General features: G+C 34.2%; 2 protein-coding genes across 3 annotated transcripts; both read right to left on the bottom strand.

Annotated features, from left to right (window-relative positions):
- Nucleotides 1-4960: 4960 nt before the first annotated feature.
- Nucleotides 4961-8626, bottom strand: LOC107365511 (flotillin-2). Of its 2 annotated transcripts, none has more exons than XM_015933039.3 (8): nt 8384-8626; nt 7911-8036; nt 7731-7812; nt 7449-7663; nt 6811-7371; nt 5848-6038; nt 5635-5781; nt 4961-5553 (listed from the first exon to the last, which is right to left on the bottom strand). In XM_015933039.3, the coding sequence occupies exons 2-8, from the start codon at nt 7957-7959 to the stop codon at nt 5527-5529; spliced, it is 1272 nt and encodes a 423-aa protein (XP_015788525.1). In that variant the 5' UTR covers nt 7960-8036; nt 8384-8626; the 3' UTR covers nt 4961-5526. The 2 variants fall into 2 exon arrangements, with proteins under 2 accessions (XP_015788525.1, XP_015788526.1); XM_015933040.3 differs by having other exon boundaries at nt 8221-8396.
- Nucleotides 8627-8898: 272 nt separating this feature from the next.
- bchs (WD repeat and FYVE domain containing 3 bchs) lies at nt 8899-21566 on the bottom strand. Its single transcript, XM_015933041.3, has 9 exons — nt 21141-21566; nt 19693-21063; nt 19518-19615; nt 18660-19440; nt 12683-18571; nt 12040-12595; nt 11848-11955; nt 9781-11782; nt 8899-9713 (listed from the first exon to the last, which is right to left on the bottom strand). Exons 1-9 carry the CDS (start codon nt 21318-21320, stop codon nt 9617-9619), a joined length of 11082 nt encoding a protein of 3693 aa, XP_015788527.2. The 5' UTR covers nt 21321-21566; the 3' UTR covers nt 8899-9616.
- Nucleotides 21567-22899: the final 1333 nt, after the last annotated feature.

Consider the following 22899-nt stretch of genomic DNA (forward strand, 5'->3'; position numbering starts at 1 on the left):
TTCCTCAAATTTTACCTAAATGTGTGAACAAAATTTTCGTGGTACTTTTCAAAGTTTACCAAAACTTTTTCACTCGCTTTACACTCTCCACGTCATGAAAAGCGGAATGATGATTCCTATCGTTTACGATCTACTGCCGAATGCAACTACTCAAACTTACATCTTAATGCTACGAATTATTCAAGATTTGTGTTTCAATTGTGGATTACAGTGATCACTCAGAAAATGCACCACTGTGGAAATAGCTTATTCTCACTATTTACCGAGTAGTCAATTTCATGATTTTCAATCTCACTTAATAGAACTAGTTTTGTCAGATTTTTATTTTAAATTGAACCCTGGAGTTTTTTGATTAAAATTTCACGAACAAAAGTTGAATTAAGCTAATTAAAAACGAGATAAATTGAAATTAAATTTGACCAAATCGAAACTAAACTAAACCCCTCCTCAGAAGGGACCATTGAAAAATTTATGTGCAGTTTCTGAGTGGTGCATTTTCTGAGTGATCACTGTAACATGGAATCCGACAAAGTTCACGACAGATTTTGAGCTCGCCACTATCAACGCTATCAAAACTGTTTTCCCTTCTTGTGAGATAAAATCGTGCTTGTTTCATTTCTGCCAAAGCATCTGGCGCAATACAGTTAAGAATAATTTGGCTGACCGCTACAAGTGTTCTGACGATGACCCGTTTAAAATAGCAATCAAGTAAATCGCAGCCTTGCTGTTTCTCAAAATCGATGATGTTTTATCAACTTTTGACCTAATTATGTTAATAGCCCAACAGACGAAAACTCTTCAGCATGATAGAGTTCGTTTTCTAACTTGTATCTCACAGTAAAATTTTTACCACGAATTGCTGTGCACAACTTTATTTTGACCTCTAGAGATGCGCAATTTTTTTCTCAGCATTGACATAAAGGCCAATTTTGTATTTAAAACACATAAACCAATAAAAAATTCAATTGATAAATTATCAAAAAATCTACAGAACTTTTGATTTAACATTGCTATCTCAAGAGCCATCTATTGATAAAAAGCTACTTAGCCTTAGATGGCGATATTCGGGACGCAGACCCAAGGCGAATCACCAATTCATCTTCCTGAAAATTCAAAGATTGAACAAAAAAGGATTAATGTCAAGCGCGCAAATAGATAAATATGTTGCCAAAAAGAGATTCGTTCTGTAACAATATGTCACTTGGAAAGAAATTTTCTTACCTCTTTGGTCCATCGATTCATTGGTCTGCCAGATTGATTGTGATCCGGCTTCATTGTACGAGAAAGAATTTCACCAGGTTGCGAGTCTTCACCTGAATATAACCTTCTACATTTACTCTGAATTTACTCACCCACATTTTATTTAAAAAAAATACCAAAAAAAATTACTTTCAAATTTTGTTAACAATTTTACTAATAGTTAACTAGTAAGAACTGACTCGACTTGTGAGCTAGATGTTATTGACATTAACACGGAATCGGAGCGATTTTGCCGATCAATCGTCTGATCTAGTTAAAAAACCAATGTGTAGCTAGATCTTAGAATATCATTCAACTAAAATTCATCTAAATCCTCTTGTTCGTTATTTAATTATTAAGCCTCAAAGTTTGTGGCTCAACTTTTGTTTCACCCTTTTGGTACATTTTTAGCTGGCACAGGAATTCAGGTACTGAGGAACTATTTGGCGAACTATTTGCACTCGGTGCATCGGGCACCGACTTAAATAGTTCAACAAAAAATCGTAAAAAATACATTCAATACTTGACGTTTTTTATCTTTGGAGGTCGTTTGTAATAATAACTGTTCAACCAGGAGTCAGATCTTTATGATATTTAGTCAGTATAATTGCCAACATTGAAGGACCATGAATCTGGACTCTCAATGACATTAAAGGTTATCCAGTTATTTGACCTCTAATTAACCTTTGTCCTCATTTCGTTTTCTGAAAGCTCAAACTTTTTCAGATCGATCGATGTTTCTCAAATGCTGATAGCCCATGTTGATAAAAAGATACGAGTGTTTATGTACCTTTCGTTTAATGAATGCTTTTTGGTGAAAATTCTCTCATCTTCACAACGGTTAAAGTTACTAACATGTGACAAATATCAATCGATCTTAAAAAGATCAGCTTTCATAAAACGTTAAAGGTCAATTAGAGGTCAAATAACTGAATGACCTTGAATTTCCTTTAATGTCATTGAGAGTCGAGATATATGGTTCTTCAATGTTGGCAATTATACTGACTAAGTATCATAAAGATCTGACTTCTGATTTAGAAGTTATTACAAACGACCGTCAAGGATAAAAAACGCCCAGTATTAACAGTATGTTTGAGAGGGTTTGGGATTTAGTTAGCGTAACTGAGTCAACCCGGTAATGGGTCAAAACTGCAAAAGTCAAAATAGCAAAGGACAAGACAACAAAAGCAAATGAACACAAAGACAAAATTGAAAATTGGCTTCTGATATTGATGTAAATCAATTGAAAGGTTTAATGATAAAATTGGTTTAAACCGAGTAAGGAGTTAGTTTGGGCATACATTGGACAAGTTGAAAAATTTTATGTTCGATGATTTTCGGTAAAACCAGGTTCGCATTGAAACTTCGACAGATTTTTTGCAGTTATGGGTAAATAAAGAGAAGAAAGTGCATGATTACCAGTTTAATCGGTAAAATGAACTTGAACTCTTCGATAAATTGTAAGAAAAGTGTGAATGTTATTGATATTAACTTTTGGCTATTTGTCTTTTTCCTTATTCGCTTTTGCTGTTTTGAACGCAAACCGAGTCAAAACATTAGAAACTCGGAACTGAACTCTGTTATTAATGAATCAGATCTCTTTTAAATAAAGATAAAGTCACCCTTCTGAAACTGCACTTGTTTTTTCAATGGTCTTTATTTAGGTGGAGTTGGATCTACTTTCGCAGTTCGTTGAATTTTGATTCGACTTCTTGACTTAACTCTATTTTTTCTCGTGAAATACATCAATGTACCGTGTATCAATCTAAACCTCGCAAAATCAGATTAAAATGGCATTACATTACATTAAGTTGAATTTCTTCCATTAAGAAAGAATGAAAATTATGAATAATGATACCAGACCAACAGTGTAATTGAGCTATTTCGCGAGAGGAGCAGTTTCAGAAAGGTGATTGTAATCCAAGGGGCAAGTCGAGAGATAAATCTTTATTAGGATTTAGGGAAATCATCCTTACAAAGGCAGTTCTAGTTTAAAGTCAAGAATCAAAGGAAACACTAAATAAGGAGAAAGGAAGTATTTCTCATTACAAAGTGTTGGATTGTTGATATGTAATAACAATTTGTGGATCGACAAATAATAAGTGTCCATGGGCAGACACTCAATGTATTGTAATGTTCAGCTGTTTTTGTTGTAATAGCTCTTTTAAAAGTTTTTTGTTGAGCTTTAGCTCTAATGGGTTTAGCTGTGTTCAGCCGAAACCGAGGGATAAGTGTAAATATTGCTTTAAATAAACATTTACAATGCGCAAGTTAAGTTAACATTGAAAAGTTTATTTGTCAATAACTGGTATTATAAGATGAAGAATGAAGATCTTGGAAGATGAAGAAGACAAAGAAATATGAAAAAAGCGATTGGTAAATAAAGAGACGATGAGAAGAGAGAAGAGAGAAGAAGAGAGAGACTTTTCCATAAGTTTAGATTTCGTCTCTGATCTTTTAGTTGACTCGAAATTTGATTGTTACTGCTTCTGGGTTGACATTGGAACTGTTAATTGTTTTAAATACATTTATTTTGTTTATCTCCAAAGTATTTACTAAATTACCTGGTTAATTGTATTTTACTTATCGATTCCCAACACATTATATTCACAACTCTAACTGTCAACTATCAATAACACACTAAACTCATTCATTACACCTTTACTATTTTACTTTGATCTTGAATAACCATAATAAGCCTCCAAGCTATTGATACTAGTATAACCATTTCAGTGCTGATTTATTTGTGATTGTCCATCGACCTATTCAAAATATTGGATAACACACTCTATTTGAACGCAACAAGGCAAACGATATTCAGAGAAACAAAACTTTTGTTGAATCACATCGGACGCGCTTAAAGTTTAATAACAAAGCGTTTGTCAAAAAATCAAAGTGTAAAGTAACTCGCTGGTAAATGCTAACTGGTTATTGAATTTAAGACAATTGTTACGAAGATTTCGAGCTAAAGTTCCCAAAGAAGTCTCAGAGGGTTTTAATCAAGTTTGTGGACTTGTGAACTTGACGTCAATTTAATTCAGTTAAGGCGTTCAGACTAATTTGTTGACAATCATGGAATGAAATTTGATCAAATTAGCATTCTTTGATTTCGAAATTCGACTTGTTTCTGTGTGGAGAAATGATGATAAAATAACTTCCCTTTTTGAGCAAGCATTTTATATTGATGGATCAATAAGAAGTTTTCAGACAAAATTAGCAAATTAAGTGAGGTTGAAAACCCAGAATGCATGAGTGATGATTTGAGAAGTAATTTGATTGAACACTAATTGTGAAGTGAAATAGTTTATTTAAATAAAAGTATAGCGTAAACAAAGATAATAAAGGAAGCCATTTGGATTTTAATTTGACATTTAGTATCTAACATGATCAAATTTTTGACTTGAGTTTGATTCAAAGTCCATGCAAAGTTCATGCATTTTACCTTGAAAACTTTATTATGCTAATAGACATTAAGTTGAAAATGAATAGACAGCGATTTTTTCGTTTCTCATAAAACATTATTTTTCGCGTTTAATCATTCCAGATCTGACCAGGATTTGCGGGAAAATTTCTTTGGTTAAAAAACTATGAGTGTACTGAAAGAGATGATGAGATCTTGAAAAATTATTTGGCGAGTTGATGATTCCGTCATTCGTAGCAATCACACGAATCAGGCCACAGTGCTTCGCAATACTAATGTAACTTTATGAGAAGCGAAATATGTGTTGTCCAATCATTTTTAATATTCGTTTTTTGTGAAGAAAAATGTTTTTGTTTTGCAAATAATAAGGAATAAATACAAAGAATGTAAAACAGAAAAACAAAATTCGTGGAGAAAAAATGAAATAAAATTTGGCGAAGTAAACAATGAAGCAGTAAAGATGGAAAGTGAAAGGTGACTACATCAAAATCCTTTTGCTTGCCAACTGGTACTTTGTTTGAAGGTGGTTTCTCTGGTAGAAAAGTTCTGTTGAATGTTAAAAAGTACAAATTTTAGTCCATCTCAGAAAAAGAGGCACAAACCGAAAAGACTTGCTATTGATCAGGAAAATTTTTTGGCTTGGTAGGCTTTGGCTGGAACAAATAGGCTTCGAGTTAATGCTCTATACTTTGAGAGCAGTAAGAAAGAAATGATGGGTTTCTTTTTGTTCATATCAAAATATAAAAAACTTTGGTAATGTTCGCAATCCATCATCAAAGCAATATCACTATGCGATGCATCGTACATTAAATAATTTTGCCTAATATTTTGCATCATATGGCTTAGTATTGTTGATTATGCTAGATTCATTTGTGAAAAAATCTGCCCACAGTCTGTAATGAAGAAAAAAGATAAGACAAAGATAAATAAAATAAATTGTCAATCAGCTTCTTGCGAATAAGACTTTAACTCACTTTTGTAACATCCAAACCGGTGACAGCATGAACAGCAGCAGGTATTTCACTTGCCAATTGTGAGATTGTGCCAGTTATTGCATTGTTTCCACCCAATAAAACTATTTCATCTGTTTTGGCTAAAGGAGCAGCAACTTCAGCAGCAAACTGAAATTATGAAAAAAAAACAATTAGAGCATTTAAATATCGCACAGTTATACTATTGATCATTACCTTAGGAAGAGCTTCAAGGGCAAGTGACAGAAGAGCTGCGTCGCCATATTGTTTATAAGCGGCTGCTTTCATTCTCATCCTTTCAGCTTCAGCCTTGCCGATAGCTTCGATTGCTGATGCTTCAGCTGATCCGATCAGTTTTGTCTTTTCAGATTCACCTTTTGCCGCTTCCAGTGTTTCAGTTTTGTATGCTAAAATGATAAAAAGTAGACAAGAAAATTATTAGAATCTCCAAAAAATATTACATTATTAAATTGGTAAAGAGAAAATGTCATTTTGAAAATGGAGCTGAGCAAAAGTAAGGTAAAGACGATTACAATAAGATAATGATGAGAGTTAGAAAGATTCATCCAGATTCAATTAAATGTCAAAAATAGAGGAGTTGAGTCTGGTGATGGCAGATTCGTGACATTAGATCGATTGAATATACACCTACTAAATATAAATCTCTTTTAGGTTAGAAAATTGTCGTGAGCGTGTCATTTCCATGTTCAAGCTAATTATGAAGTTGAAAAGACTAACCGATTCTGCTTATGAAATCAACAATTTTTGATATTACCCACTAATGTAGTCATAAAACCACAAAAGACTCGAGTTGATATTGAATCTCTGTAAAATATTTATAGCTAATCATTATCTATAATATCATTATTCAGAAATAAAAAAAGATAATCATGTTAGATAATAAAATAAAAGTTAAGCACAAGGAAGAAATGATTGACTCAATTTAAATTGATTTCTACCTAATAGAGAATGGAAGGTATTGAATGGAGCGAAAATTGGACATAGGATCTTAAGAAGAAAACTGAATCTCGACCAGATCAAAAAGTTGATGAAGACTGGAAAATCAATAAAATTATCATGAGGAAAAAGATTCCAATTTGTTTTCTCAACCTTATTGAATGCAACAAATAGAAAATTTAATGATAAACTATTAAAAAATTAGTCAATGAAATTACTTACCATTGGCAAGAGTTTCTAATTTGTATGCTTCAGCATCTGCAGGTAATCTGATAGTTGATTGAAGTTCTTTCTCTTTTCTGATGACTTCCTTTTCTTCAATAGAAATTAGTTTTCGTTTTTCAGTAACATTTATCTCCATTTCTTCTCTTCTGATGAGCTGTTGCATTTTGGCTGATTGTAATTCATAAGCTAGTTGAGCTTCAGCCTTTTTTGTATTGACTTCTTGGTCAAATTGAGACTTTTGCAATTGGTAAATTCGATGTGAATCTTCAATTTTGGTATCGGCCCCGTATTTTACATCTAGAGCTGCTTTTTTACACTCAGCTTCTCTAATTCCAGCATCTCTTTCAGCTTGGGCAACTCCTATGGTTGCATCTCTTTTAACTGCAGCTATTCTGGCTTTACCCAGAGACGCTAAATACTCTACTTGATCAAAAACATCTTTGATTGTAAAGCTTAGAACTTCAATTCCCATACGACCAACATCGGGTGTTGCTACTTCTCGAACTAAAGACGCAAATTGATCTCGGTCTCGATATACTTCTTCAACTGTCAAAGTTCCTGTTAGCAAAATATAAAAATGTATTGAAGGCGTCAATCACAGCAATTTTTCAGCAATCTTGACCAAGTTAACTCACCTAAAATGGCTCTCAAATGTCCTTCTAAAGTTTGAAGAATGACAGATTTAATATGATTGACATCTTTACCAAGAAATTGTTCTGCTGCTATAGTTAAAAATTCTTTCTCTTTCATGACTTTACACTGAGCGACACCAGTCACAGTTAACGGTACTCCTTGAGAGGTTTCAACATTTTCACACTTTGGAGTCAATGTCATAACTTCCAAAGATAATCTGCCAAAAAAATAATTTAATTAGTAAATAATGAAAACAAATATTCATAAATCTAGATATAAATTACCTTTGAACATCGGTCAGCAGACACCAAGACCAAGCCCAGCCACCGACAACCATGGTTTTGTTAGCAGAACCACAACAACCACCTTTTAAATTGAAAATTTGGGTTGAAAATGAATGAGTAAAAGTATAAATGAAATGGAGGGATTAAGGTAAAGCTTGTAGATTAGAAAAATGATCTTACCTGAGACGATAAGAGCCTCATTTGGACCAACTGTGTTAATATTACCCATTTTATTGAGAATTATAATCTTGAAACTTTATCAGGCATGTTAGGTAATTGTATAGTAAACCACTGAATCTAGACTCACTTAATTTGAAAACAGAAAAACACGTGAAATAAACAGCATTTAACAAACGTTAGATTTCAATCATAAATCGATGGGAAATGGTCAAATTAAATTAAAAACAATTCTGGAAGAATTCAGAATTGGAATGAAAATGCACTTAACAGAATCATTTAAAAGACAAATGCTATGGATAGTCAATTTTACCTAGGCAAAAGGCCCAATGGTTACACATGCACATAGGCAAAAATAAACCTCACAATAACAACAATAATACCGATACATTAATAGAATAGAAGGGAAGACAGAAATTGGATGTAAAATGAATCGAGTAATTAATAGTGCATATAAAAAGATTAATAGAACTTACTTTGACAGTTGAAATGAGATTTTGCATTAATGGCATGAAATTTAAAAAGAGATGATCAGTAAAAAACACTGCAATGATTTTATGAAAATATTAAGATATTTCGACCAATTTTTTTTTTGTTGTCACAATGTTGAAAAATTCAAATTGTTAATAAAAATACAGCATTTATTTATAATAACAGTGGAGAGATTCCCAGTAATGTCTTAAATTGATAAAATAACACGAGCAAAAAGTTCAACTTGAATCGGCGAAGCGGTTACAATGCTCAACTAGAATTTTTTCATGCGTCTGCGTCAAATCATCCGCCTAATTTGAACCTGGAAAATTAATGCAAGTAAAATATTAATAATTCCTCTCCTCTAATCAAACACTAATCTATGACTAATTGTAAAATAAAAACCAACCTGATTCGCTTTAGTATTTTGCTCCAGTGCGAGCTAAACCGTCCAATAATTATAATAACAATTTGAAAAATACAGTTCCATCAGCTTTGAAATGAATAAAGTGAAAGTGAATCCATTTTGCTAATATTTATTTAATAACTATCATTTACAAGAGTGTTTCATACATTCAGCATCATGTTTAATACATATTTTAATGTGTAGGGCGAATTAAAACGTGAAAAGCTGGCTTAATTGAGAAATCAATCTAAAGTATAAAAATTTTTGAATGCATTTTGTTGAATGAAAATAGACAATACTCAAGAGTTGAGCATAACAATTTTTACGAAGTTCATGAGATGTTGTGTTTGAAGAGCATTTACAATTGATGATAATCGATAATTGTGGAAATAATTGATGACATTTATCGATAGTCGGCAAATTAAATAAATTTTTCAAGATCTGTGTTGTAAAATATGCACCATACTATTGATACGCTGTTATTGTGTGACATAAATGAGGAAATTGTTTAGGAATTCAAGTTGTCAACTGAGAAGCCAACGACAAAATTGAAAACTAATTTTGAACAAAGCTGATTTCGGTTGAACAGGCCTCTACAATTAGATATGTTGATGACAATTGTTCAAGGAAGATTAGATAGAGAAAACTTGTCTAAATAACTATAGCACACATTTACACGGATGTTTCTCAGTACAGCTAAGGTAATAAATTATTTGAAAATCTATCATAATAATTCCAAATCTTTAACCTTCTACGTATTTGTTGTACGTATTTTTTATATTTTAATTTGATCTCATTTATACTTTAAACATTATTGAGTTTTATGACTTGATTATTGTTGCTTTTGTAGAGAAATAAAACAATTGTAACACACTCGAACTGGTTTCTTTGTCTTCAATCGCTTGACTTCCGCTTCATATTTGGAGCATCTGTAAAAATAAGAAAATAAAAATGTTAGATTGAAATTTGTTCAATTCATTTCCAAAGTAAACTTACTTTGAACAAAAGACAAGGCCACAATTACGACAATGATGCTTACGTCCGGAAAATGTGAATTTTACATTACATTGAGCACAATATTCAACAATTTCATCCTTAACCCAATGATCACCTAAGCCTCTTCCTTCCGATACACTCCAACTGAATATACGACCTCTTGCATCACCAACAAAAATAGTTTTATTATCTTTCGATATTGCTAAAGCAGTAATAGCTGCAGGCTCAGCATTATCTTTACGTTCAAATGCTGTGTGCATTGTAAGTTTTGAGCGAAAAACAAGTTTTCTTTGCCATTTATAACCGGGTTTCAATATGGAGCCAATCATATTTCCGCCTGATAATGCTGAATCTATCAATGAAGTATCTGACTTGGAAGCGCGAATTTTTGGTATCTCTAATGGAGCTGGAATTTTCTTCTTATGAAAATTAGGTTTACTTGTACTTTGACCATCAGGTTGATCATTATTTTTACGAAAATCATTGGCATTGTCAATGTCCCGCTCTTCAGTTCCATCTTCATGGATAATATTTACTAATGGAAGATCAGAAGCAATAGATCTAGAATGTGTTATCACTGGAATAGGTGCAGCGCCATTAGATATTTTGAAATTACCATCAGTTTTGACATTGATATTTTCATTCAAAAATTTAGCCTCTTGTTTAGGATCGGATGGTGACTCGTGTACAACTGGCGTTTCGCGATCTTCTGCTTGCGAATCATCGCTAGAAGCTTCTTCGTCTTTGTTGATTTCTTCCGCAATAACTGATGCCAAGCTCATTCTACGAACAATCTCATCACGATCGGGACATGTATTGAGATGAGGATCATCGGATTCACGTGGTGTTGAAACTTTGGATGAGTCGGATGAAGATGAGATGATTGACCCATTATTAACATCATCATCATCAATGGGAACTTGAACGTATTGAAGCGACCATAAACGGACAACTCCATCGCTAGAACCAGTCATGATAACATTATCAAGATCCCATTCATTGTAAAGTGAAAAAGCAGCGCATAAAATTTGGGTTGATGGTGCAGGAAAACTTTGATTGCTTAAAGTAGGATTCATGTCAACTTGACTGATTGAAAGAGTATTCACCGATGCCAAGAGATCACCGTTTATTGACCAAAAGAAAAGCCAGCTTCCAGAGCAAGTGGCAATGTCACCAGTCAAATCATTTATGGAAACTGCAGCGATTGGAGAAGGATGAATTAAATCATTCTCACTGCTACCACCAAGTTGTCTGACAAACAGTAATCTATTTAAATCCCAAACTATACAGGTTCGATCACGACTTCCACTGACAATGATACCATAAGCTGCTGATGATGTTAAACAAGTTATGGCTTCTTTGTGACCAAAGAGGTTGGTGAGCAACTGAAGAGAATGATTTTTCCCCTTAAATCGCCAAACAGTAATGACAGAGCTTGTATTTGCAGTTATTAATAATCTTGAATTGGGTACAGTTCCACACAATATTTCACCATTGGGTGGAAGAAAGTCTGACTCAAATATGTATAATGCGCGATCACTTTCATAAGGTCCTATGCGAAGGGAATGATCAGCAAATCCCCAAGCAACATAACGATTGTATGTTGGTGGAATAAGTACTTTATTTTGTTCGACAGCAAGTAAAGTCTTTTCTTGTTGAATTATCTGACCAACAGCTCCTTTCAATTCTTTGATAGGGTGCAGGGAAGGTCTCAAACTTTCAAGATTATGGATAACCACTTTGTCTTGTCCTTGGTCTCCACTTAATAAAACATTGTTAAGTCCAACTGACGGTAAAATTGGAGTTAACGGAGCTCCATTCCCTGTATGGACCTTTTTCACTGGATGTGGCTTTTTGAATAATTGTTTGGGAATTTGACCAAAATTGTTGATGAAACCAATCGTAGCATTTTTCTTTAATGGATCTTCAATTGAATAAATATCAACATTGCCCTCGTAAAATAGATGATGGAATACATTAATTGCTTCAACAGCAGCAGGACCTAGAGTAGATATATTGTTAATTAACAATCATACATGTAATAATTATTAGCAGTAATTGTGTTACCTTGTTGCTTATATCCAAAAATAAGATCAATCCATTCATGTAAATGAGCAGATACATAATCACATTCAAGAGCAGCTCTATGCATACGGATGAATTCACGAGCATCACCTGAAATTATTGAAAAGAGAAACTTATTAGATTCATTTTTTTGTAGAGAATAATTAAAGATCATTAGAAACGGAATGAGCCAACCTTTGGCCCAAGGAGGTAAAATAACATCTCCCAAACGGACACCATTTTGTTTAACTCCAAGATCATAAGCATTGTGGTTAACGAGAAATTCAGGTAAATTAAAGAACTCGGGAATTAGTTCTTTAACGTCAGCCATGTTATTTTTGGCTGCAGACATATAAGCATCACCAACCGAGTGAAACATTCGATCGGCAAGATCAAAATGACCTCCTTGAAGACGAAGAAAGTTTTGGGTAAAAGGTTCCATACGAACAAGGTAGGAGGCAACAATCATTGCCGATGAATAAAAGGTACCATAATGATAGGGAGGTGTTTCACCATGCAAGTCATCCCATTCATTGTAACGTTTCCTAAATTGTTCCAGTCTGTCAGTAGTTTGAGCACCCATGGGTTTTGAAAGATCGCGAAAAGAAAGAGGATCATTTAAATCGAGTTCCGGAGAAGAGTAATCAGCCAGAATCCATGGGAAAACTGGATATTGCATAAGATCATTATAAGATCTACCAGCAAGTGTATTAAGATGCATAAGATATTGCAAATTGCTAATTTCACCTCTCTAATGAGACAAAAGAAAATTGAAAAGTCGTGAAAATTATTGAATCTTTTATATTCATGGGAAAATATAAAAGTAAAATTGACTTACCGCCCATCGCTGCGTAACTGAAGTATCTCCAATCAAGCTACTCAATAGACCAGTTCCACTTTCAACATTGACGTTTCTTTTTTGCCCTGAGAGGGAATCGTGTGCATTATCAATGATGTGGGTCGCAACTGACATGAAACGAGAGAAAACCTTGTTTCGAAGTTTACGAGGAAAGACGAGTAGAGAATTGCGCCCGTCCATTGAGAAAATCTCTAAAGCAATTGGTTGTAACAAGTAACGCCGTTTGTGAACCTCTTTGATGTCTTCATAAGCAAATTTCATACAAATCTTTTTGGTTGAACTTTTTCCAACCGATGAAACACTTTCTCTGGGTGATGCAGTTGTTGGTACGATTGAATCATGCATATCGGGAGGTAATGAATCGATATCTCGTATTTCTCTAGTTTTAAGAAGCGTGAAACCATCAATAAGGTAAAAGTGTTCTTTACCAAAAAGAAGCAAACCTTCAAATGTATCCAAACCAAGGATTCGAGCACATCTAAACATGTGAGATATTTTTTCATTATCTTCAAGAAGTCGAAGAACCGTTTGTGCTTCAACCTGTTCCCAGCTATTGCTTTCAATAACGCCATCACCAACATGAGCAGAAGAGTCTGCAGTCAAGTCAACATACGAGTCATCTTGATCAGTTGATGGAGTTTTAACAGGTAAAAAGGCTGATGTTTTGATTCCTTCGAAAGAATTTTCTCGCTCCTCTGAAGTGGTGTTTCCGCTAAAAATTTCATCATCTGTGGTTTTGTCAGGGTCAGTATCAAAACTGGTGTCTCGTTCAAGAAGTATATGAGCTTCAGAGCGGAAACGTTTAAAGTAGTCACGAGAATCGAAACTAATTGGAGGATTGTATTTCCCTTTTTTTCGTCCAATTGTTTTGGAAGAATCAACTTCTGGTCGGTAAGGATAGTGAACATAGAACAATTCATTTTTAACCATCTTTCGTCTCATCCGATGCGGACCTTCGGTCATATCAAGTTTCCATTTATCTAAATTCTTTGAACCGTGTTCGGGTCCCCAAATGGCTTTTTCACGAGTAAGTAATTCATTTTCGCATGCAATCCATTCATCGTAAACATATTTCAACAAGTGAACATCGCTCTGAATTTTTTGCTTCAATTGAGAGTCAACTAGCTCTGATATTAACGAGATATGATCATATGTGCAGGCAGCTACTTCACTGGGTGACATTGAATTCCAAACGGCAACAGTTCCTTTTGTTAAATTGGCATCTGTTGTGATTGAGGATTTGAAAATTTCCTTTTTTATTGTAGATCCTACAGCGTTACTTAAGGCTCCACTAACAGCGCCTGTTGTTCCACCGACAATTTTAGACATAAGTCCTCCTCCACTGTTAACCACTTGAGTCAGTTTGTTGATGTTGCCAAGTTTCTCTGAAATTAAAGCTGTTGGTCCAGGTGATGACGGAGAATCGATTGAAAGGTTAGACAGACCAGTTTTAACTCTTTTTTGCCTCAATTGTTCAGATTCTTGATAATTAATCCAAAATTTATGAGTAATATCTGTTAATGAGTCACGTAGAGAACCCAAATCTGGAATCTCAGATACAATTCCAAAACTTGAGGGATTAGGGACCAAATTTATTTTCAATGCTTCTTCAAGCACTGATTTTTTGCTCAAATAAATTTCATTCCAAATTTTTCTCGATACTGAAGCAATCAATAAAGCTCCTTCATCTGGTTGAACTATAGATTCTGATTCACCTTCAGTTGAATGCCATTGCGTTCGCGTTTTATTCATTAAACGATTTTTCTCTTCATCAATTAGTTGAAGTAAACAATAAGTTAGACAGGCGAAAAAAGAAGAATCACTATTGTTTGGAGCAACAAGAATAATCCTTCGATAGTTATGGACACGCTGAAGAGATTCTAACATTGTCATGCGGTCTGGAATTGTTTCGACTGGACGAGACAAAAGAAACAAAACAGTACGGTTAATGGAACGATAGAGCAATGCCAATTCATTGTTATTAACTCCGCGCGCATTTTTGTTTCCTGATTGGTTTGAAAAGACAAGCTTGGTTACAAGATTCAACTGAAAGCCAAGAATTTCTTTTCGATCACGAAGGTAGCATTCTTGCCAAATTTTGTCTGATAAAATTGTTGAGAAAAGTACAATGTTGGAAATTGTTTGTTGATGAAGATGATTTTGTTGATTATCTCCAGTTGTTTCAAAGTGTTGCTGCTGTGATATAACTGCTGTCAATGAATCAAGGTGGTCCATTAAGGATTTAAGTAGTTCAGTTTGAGCTAATTTAGAGTTACTGAAAGACGAAAGAAATGCTTCAATAACCGCTGAAGCTTTACTGACAGGTCCAGGAGCACAAATCATTGAATCAACGATAATAAGACGAATAAAATCCATAACATGTTTACGAGCTTCGTGAGTAGTGAGAATATTATTGGTGCCTTTGTCTTTATCTGACACAATGACTCGACATAGAGCAACGACAAACTCAATGTTGGTATGGCAATAAGTTTGAAAATCTTTACGATTGTGATAAAGGAGAACCAGGAATTGAACTAAAATAACTGCATAGGATGAAGCTGCAGGAGATACATTTTCATCCCATATTAAAGAGTGAATCATTGATAAAATGGTCAGTGTGAGATCAGGACAGATTAAATTACTTTCACTTGATTGATATGAACGTCTGTGATGATCAAACAAAAAATTCCAAAGATTATCCAGGGATAGTTCATCAAATGATTCAATGGCACAAATAACAGAAGCTGAAAGTTGAACAAATTGTCCAACTAAACCTTGGAATAGTATGAGGTAGACTTGAGGTTTATCTAAATGGCAATTCATTAGCCAAGAAAGATGCTGGAAACCAGGAATAGTGAAAATATCTTCTCGAATAATTTTATGGCCAGTTGGTTGTTTGATACCAGATGAAAATGCGGGAAATGAAGGAGAAGAGATGGGTGGAGTGGGTGAAGGAGATGGCATGTTAAAACCAAGAAGCTGAAAACGTGAACGATTCCGAAAGTTTGTCTCAGCATCTTTAATCCAACCTCCATTGGATGAACCTTCCTTGAACCGTACGTAATTGGCAGGATTACTAATCAGTACCATCAAGTTTACCATCCCAATGGCAACAGTGTCTTTGTTTAGTCCCTTGCCTTGAAGGAAAAGGAGAAACCAATCAAAACCCAGTGTACGAACAATTTCTTCTTGGAATGCATGATTGGCTTGAACTTTTGGAATACGAGTCATTAATTTGAGAACAATTTTCAACAATGCATTTCTTAACTCGATTATTTCAGGTGGTCTTTCTGTTTCATCAGTAGAGGGTAATAATGATGCTAAGTATTGACCAAAATATAACAGATCTGTGGGTCTAGGAGTTTGATTGAGAAGAGCTGTGATTAAAATTCCTGTAATTTGCATTATTTTTGGGTCCAAAGATTTGTGGGTCCATAAAAGTTGAAGAAGACGAGAAAGTAAACCCAAATCTCTTAGAATGCGCAAATTTTTGAAACGATTTTCTGCTTGAGGATAATTGCCATGACTAGATTCAAGTAAAAGTTCATTAAAATGTTCCAACAGTGATTTGAGTAGATCGTTTTGTGCCCAAAGGTCAATTTGATCACACAACAAGTCCTTGAATGCTTTGGCTTGTTGAATTTCTAAAGAGCTATTTTCATTTTTACGATAAACATCAACAGTACCAACAAGGTTAAAGGTTAAATGTAAAACGTGCGAATTGAGATGATGTCTTTTCTTTCTTAAAATCATTGCCAGTGTCTGATATCCTTTGATTCTTTCCATTTCACAAACCATTTCTTTATTTACTTTGAGAACACAAACCAATGCTTTAATTGAGGCATATAAACTTTCGACATCTTGCGAATTGGCAACTAGACCAAGAAGAATGGCACAACCACCAATGTCTTGTAAAGTAACACTAACAGGTCGCGGAATAAAACACCGAGCACCAATGTAACCAATTAAAATTGCTCCTAAACTACGACTGGGACCACACAGATGACCTGCACTATTGTGTAAAACATAAATAGGAGTAGCATTTTCATGGAGAGACAAGCCAATAATTTTACTAATCTGTCGACAATCAAATCGTGAATAAACTCTTTTCATTTTGGCTAGAGTCATTATTGATATGGCACGAGCAGATAATCCAAAGACAACTTTATCTTCAGGTATTTGTTGTAAACTAGAGCTTAGTGATGTCATCTCTTGAATTAATGAGGTTCCTTGAAAACTTCCAATATAATTGTGACCCAATGAATGAATGTACATTACATGATTAACAGTGAGAGGTTCTTCAAGAAAATGACATGGACCTTGTTTCCAAATGAGGCGAGATTGTTTTCGCCATTGAGGTGGTGTTCCAATGAAGCCATTAACAAAAGATTGGTTGTTGTTTAAAACAGTTCCACTTGACGCAGTGTTGATGTAATGTAACTTTTGACTGGAGATCAGATGACCATCAACATAAATAGTAGCCGAACTGTTTTTAAGGAGAGCTCGATTGAGTACAACAACAACTTGGTGCCATTGATTTTCTCGCAGCAACTCGGGTGACCAAACACGTAAATTATAATCTATTTCAAGATTAAAATGGTCAGGTGAAAAGGAGCTTTCATCATCTCCAAAAATTGGAATCTCTTGAGTTGAAATGAGCAATGCTCGGTCTCGAGCTGAAATTTGTAACTGAAAACATGCATATTCTTGACCAGAGGTGACTCCTCGAGTGACAGTAAATAATCTTATATTGTGAATTTCATCTTCATAGGTTGGAAATTTTTCAACACATATCCATGTGAGAAAGGTGAGTCCTGCTTGAGGAGGAAATGATCTTTCACCGGTTCCAATACCACCATTGACACCACCATTACAAGTTGATGATTGTTTATTGCTATCAGTTGAGCCAGTTATTGTTCCAGTAAAGATGTTAGTGGCTGAAGAGGAACCACTTCCAGAGGAAAAGGGTGCAATCGAGGGAAGAAATAAACAGCTGAATCCTTCTTGGCTCATGTCAAATTCAACAAAAGGAGGTTCTAATAAATTAGCAACACCAGTATCTCTTGGGGTGGTCATTGAAACCAATGTTTTAACACGAGATAAAGCAATTGGTCCGCCAGGTTTTCGGTTTTCTTCTCGCATTTCTTTCTTTTTGGTAACTTCATCATATGTTAAACAATTGAGAGGATTTCCAAGACGAAGAAAACTACGAAGTTCTTTGGGTGAAATACTTTGGGCTGAAAGTCGTTCTAAAATATACTGCATTGTAAAATGTAGATAATGAGATTCATTAAGAAGAGAAATGTTCAATTTATCACTCAAAATTTCATTAAGTAAATTGGCTTCACACATAACTTGCTGATTGCGCTCTGATTTCATCAGTGGACGTAAAGCTTGTGTCAAAAATAATTGAAGAGATTCACAGGGTATCGAAGGAATTAGGTGAAACATGACAATGATAACGCTTGAATGAACTATAACAGGCGGTTCATTGGCTGGATTATTTACACTCAAAGGCAATTGTGGTGGTCGTTTATTTTGGTTTGTTTGGTTAGTTGATTTATTACCAACATCTAGGTTTTCGTTTGATTCTCTTTGATGATTAACAGCCAATGGATGGTTTTTAGGTGTTTTATCAATCAAATCTAACGCCATATCCAAAAGTAGTCTCATTATGAGAGCACAGGATTCAAGAAAAGTCATACTTTGTTTAGGAGGCAATGTTGTTAAAGAACAGTAAAATATATCTCGATAGTTGGAAAGTAAATCAGTATCTTCACGGGAATGCGTTGTATTTGATTGTAACTGTTTATCATGAGTAAAGCATCCTAAGAGACGCAAAGAATCGGTTAAACTAACTGGGCATATCTATTGTGAAAAAGAAAATAAATTTTAGAGTTAATAAATATGTTCTTAATATTCCAAAGGAACTCGCAATTTAAAGAAAAATAAATACCTCATTCGCGAAAAACCTCGCATTAGCTGGTTCGAATCTCATTGCTGCAGCTAATGTGGTGAAAACATATTTAAGTAGATTCCAAATCTTTTTCTTTTCGATTGTGCACCATTGAGAGTAGTGACGACGATCGACAGGTAATTTGGCTTTGAACTCATCAGGTATCTCTTCATCAGCAAGACAACCTTCCATACCAACTAAAACTGACATTACATAAATAAAACCGCCAACCTTTCTGAATAGTGCACGACAACGATGACTTTCTCGAACCACTTGAAGTAAACCTTTAAGGATACTTAATTTGAGACTTATTTCTTGAATTAGAGTTAACTTTGGTTTCTCTATGTTGGAAATACTATCAACAGGTCCTGAAGTGTGCAACATGGAAAGAAGATTAGCCAGAGTTTCATCTCCATTATTTGATAAAATTAATTGGTGGATTATGAGAAAACAAAGTTTCCGAGTTTGTTTGCTTATTCTAGAGCTTGTAAGAGGAAGAAAGTTGAAAATATGCTTAGGGCCTTGAGCTTCGTTGAAAAGAGCACAATTTTGATTATTTGGACCCATAAGCATGTTATAAATAATTTCCATAGTAATCTCGAGAAGTTGGAGTTCAGTCGCTTCAACATTTGTTGCTGCCATGATTGCTTGACCTCGTTCAATCAATAAACTAGTAATAATTTCTAAAAGTCCGACTTCACGGAAAACATCGGGAAATATAGAGTTGAATTTAATGATAGTTAATAAACTTTTTAAGCTCAACAATTCACTTTGGGTTGGTCTGTGAAAGAGTAAAAAATATTTGAAATTAATTTCCAAGATCATACAATATATTATTATGCAGACATGAATACTTACAGCTTTGATTTTATCATTAGACTGGCACTGATTAGCTCTTTACACGGAACATATTTGATTTCAAAGATGATATACTCTAAAATAGTGAAAAATTTTTCCTGTAAAAAGAAAAAAATTGATTCAATCTCATTTTTCCAAAGACATAAGAATTAAAAAATGCCTGTTTCTAGCTCACCTGAATTGATACACTTCTAAGGTGGAGTTTTTCTGCAAATTGTGATAGTGTGTTTTGCGAATCAAGAATAAAATAATTAGCTCGATCATCACGATAAAGGGTGAATAGTCCAGCAAGAATTAGTTCTTGTACGAGTGTTGACTTTGCTTTAAACCATAAAGATTGAAGAACAGTAATAGCGTTGAGATTTTTGACGGAATGCTTAGGATTTGGTTTAGGACAAGTAAAATCAGACATGATAAATAATTGATTAACACTAAGTGGCCTAGGTTTAAGTTCCGAAGTTCCAATTTTGGTTAAAGATGTAACCAATGAAAGAACTTTCCTGATGATATTGGCATGAGTTGTTGTATCACGTTCCAGTTTAAGTACAAAATCAACAATAAAATGGTAACCTAAATTAGTCTTGAAATCGTCTAGTAAAATACCAACAGATGGTGGATGAGCATAATATACTTCGGTGATAAAATTTATCATGACTGATAACATTTCATATATTTCATCTTCAGAAGCTTTGGATAGTTCATACATCCGTGAAATATTTTCAATGGAAACTGATATACATGACTTGTCATGAAGATATGAGGTTTTGATACAGTTACACTTTGCCATAATCAAAATAACATCAGCCGCACTTTGACGCCAGATACAGTTATGGGGAACACACCAAGAAGTAACAGCGTTGAAGAGAAGAGCTAAATCATCTTTCCTGGTTAATTCATGAAGAGAAGCTTGATGAGCACACAAACGAGTTAATAGTTGAGTAAAAATTCTGTGCAACAAAAGTCTCCTTTCGATTGGATTTGAATATTCAATATTTTCAGCATAGTTGGATACTCCTTTAGCTGAGAAGCGTAATTTTCCCAATTTTTTTGCCGCAGATTCAACGGTTGTCTGTTGATCAGAAGAATCGGCCTGAGTGGCTGGTGGAGGAAGGTCGAAAAAAAGATATAGGCACCTAACTAGAGTCGAGGGAAGAGAATTGGCAGCCATTACTGGAATCAATGATTCATTTCCATGACAAACAACAAGATTCAATGTACACAGTACAATCCAGCCTTTTTGTTCATACTTTGAGTCATTATTGCTTGAATCGGATCTTGTCCCTTGTCGACTAACAGAGGATAAATTAAATGCTGAATTTGTTGGGGTTACAGTTGTTGAAACTTGTTCCTGTGAGATCTCTAAAAAATTAACAATTGCTTCACTTGCTTCCTGTGTTGTTTTATTGCTTGCTCTACGCCTGATTTCTGTAACCATCAACCTGGAAACAATATTAGTTAATGTATGAAGATCTGAGAAGTTATCAAATAGTTCACCAGATGTTTTAGTCGGTGGTGACCCCGGAGTAGAAGCTGATGGACCATATACCTATAAATTAGATGAAATAAAAATCAATTAAAAGAGTTACATGGGAAACATAACATGTTGTTTATGGTCAAATTTACCTTAAGGAATAAAGGTAATAAACGGTAGATCTTGGATTCATACTCGTCGATGGCTTCATGTGCATGGATGTCATATTTTGAAGGTCCACCAACATCACGGAAAGCATATTGACTGGTTTTGATTTCATTGAAAAGCTTGTTTAGATGAGCTAAATATAATTGTTGATCACTGGACTGCATCACATGGAAAGAGACAAAACCGCTATTTCATAAAACACAGAGATTAGTCTCTTATTTCTCCGGCGCCAGTGCATTCAAAAATCCAAAACAGGGAATAAAATTTTTAAAGTTGCATGCCAGGTGATGTTTGTTTGCCGAAGGTTGATATGGCCACCAATAAACAAACAAAGAAATAACCGAGAAACAGTTTGCAGAAAAGGCAAAAGGTACTTGGAATATTGTACTTCGAGATCATTTTAATACAAGCTATCCTGAAATGAGAAAGAAAAAAAATTAGACTTTAATAATGCAAATTGATTACGTGATGTCAAAGTCAAGAGATCTTAGATGAAATAACCAGCAATACCTTAGATTCATTTGCAAATGATTCAATCAAACAAATACTCGACTCTGCAAATGAAATTTTCACCAGTAAAGATCAAAAACGAAAAAAGAAACACTTTCCAAAGATGACTAAAATCACAGTCAGAGAATGTGTATTTTCAGAAATATGCAGAAAACTCAATTTATTAAGATTTCAGATAATAGATGATTCAAGGGCGAGTTAATCAGCTGCACGAATGGTAATTACACCACATTTTTAAACAATCAAATAACTGTGATTTACTCCGCGGAAAGATGCTGTGTTTCAATATCTTTGCCTAACAAGTGTTTGCACATCTGATCAAATCATCAGTAACATCCACAGGAATGGGGTTCATATTCATGATCGGTCTGAAAAACTGAAAAATGTTTGAGCATAACATATCAAAGAAGAAACACAAATTACTAAAATCGATTCCAATGGATAAAGGTAAACATAACTGGAAAAGTCCTGTTGAACAAATGAAAAACATGCATCTTTGTATCTTATTTTGAGACAATCCCTTTTGACAAGTTTTCATTTGTTTACATCAATCAAAGTTTTGTTAATCTTTGACAATTCGGACAAAACGATATTGTAGTCTTTTATCAATTTGGTTGAAACTGAACTCTTAATACAATGTAAGAATAGGATGCAAAATAGAAAAGGATGAATTTAAAATGAATATCTAGGATAAAATAGGATGTGATGAAGAACTCAAATGAATTGAAAACTCGACTGGATGACTCATACCTCTCCAATAATGATAAATTCTGAATGATCTAACAGAATATACAATAGAATCAGGATATAATAAATATAATAATTGTGTGGATTAAGGCTACACTTTTATGAATTGCGTTAATTGTATCTAGAAGATTTTATAATAACATTAAGGTAATAGGGGAAACTCTGCTATAAGCGAATGATTCAAAATTATCAACTAGAATTTCTATTTTTTACCAATTAGATTGAAATAACATAAAATCAATTTTTTAAACTGTTGAATATAATGATGCATTGACTCGAAAAATATAAACAAAGATAAAATTGTTGAAAGACTATTGAGCAGCATATGAAGATCGACAACAAATGGACGGTAATTTGATAACAAGGGAGTTTATCCTTTAGCATTAAATGTAGAAAGACTATTACGACTTACTTTCAGATAATTGAAATAAAATTCAGCAGAAATAACATGAAGTAAACAAGAGCTTGTCAGCGGAAAAAGATCGA

Source organism: Tetranychus urticae, chromosome 1 (genome assembly GCF_039701765.1).
Source record: "Tetranychus urticae isolate SD_2017Ah chromosome 1, NJAU_TeUrti_SD_1.0, whole genome shotgun sequence".
Lineage (NCBI taxonomy): Eukaryota > Metazoa > Arthropoda > Arachnida > Trombidiformes > Tetranychidae > Tetranychus > Tetranychus urticae.

What these genes read in the sequence shown, in the direction of transcription:
- bchs (XM_015933041.3), bottom strand. Translation starts at nt 21,320, where the DNA reads ATGCAGTCCAGTGATCAACAATTATATTTAGCTCATCTAAACAAGCTT. An exon ending in CAGTTACGCAGCGATGGGCG is followed by an intron (nt 12,596 to 12,682) that starts GTAAGTCAATTT and finishes TTGTCTCATTAG; the next exon opens with AGAGGTGAAATTAGCAATTT. An exon ending in TTTTGGATATAAGCAACAAG is followed by an intron (nt 11,783 to 11,847) that starts GTAACACAATTA and finishes TATCTACTCTAG; the next exon opens with GTCCTGCTGCTGTTGAAGCA.
- LOC107365511 (XM_015933039.3), bottom strand. Translation starts at nt 7,959, where the DNA reads ATGGGTAATATTAACACAGTTGGTCCAAATGAGGCTCTTATCGTCTCA. An exon ending in CCCTTGAAGCTCTTCCTAAG is followed by an intron (nt 5,782 to 5,847) that starts GTAATGATCAAT and finishes TCATAATTTCAG; the next exon opens with TTTGCTGCTGAAGTTGCTGC. An exon ending in CCGGTTTGGATGTTACAAAA is followed by an intron (nt 5,554 to 5,634) that starts GTGAGTTAAAGT and finishes TCTTCATTACAG; the next exon opens with ACTGTGGGCAGATTTTTTCA.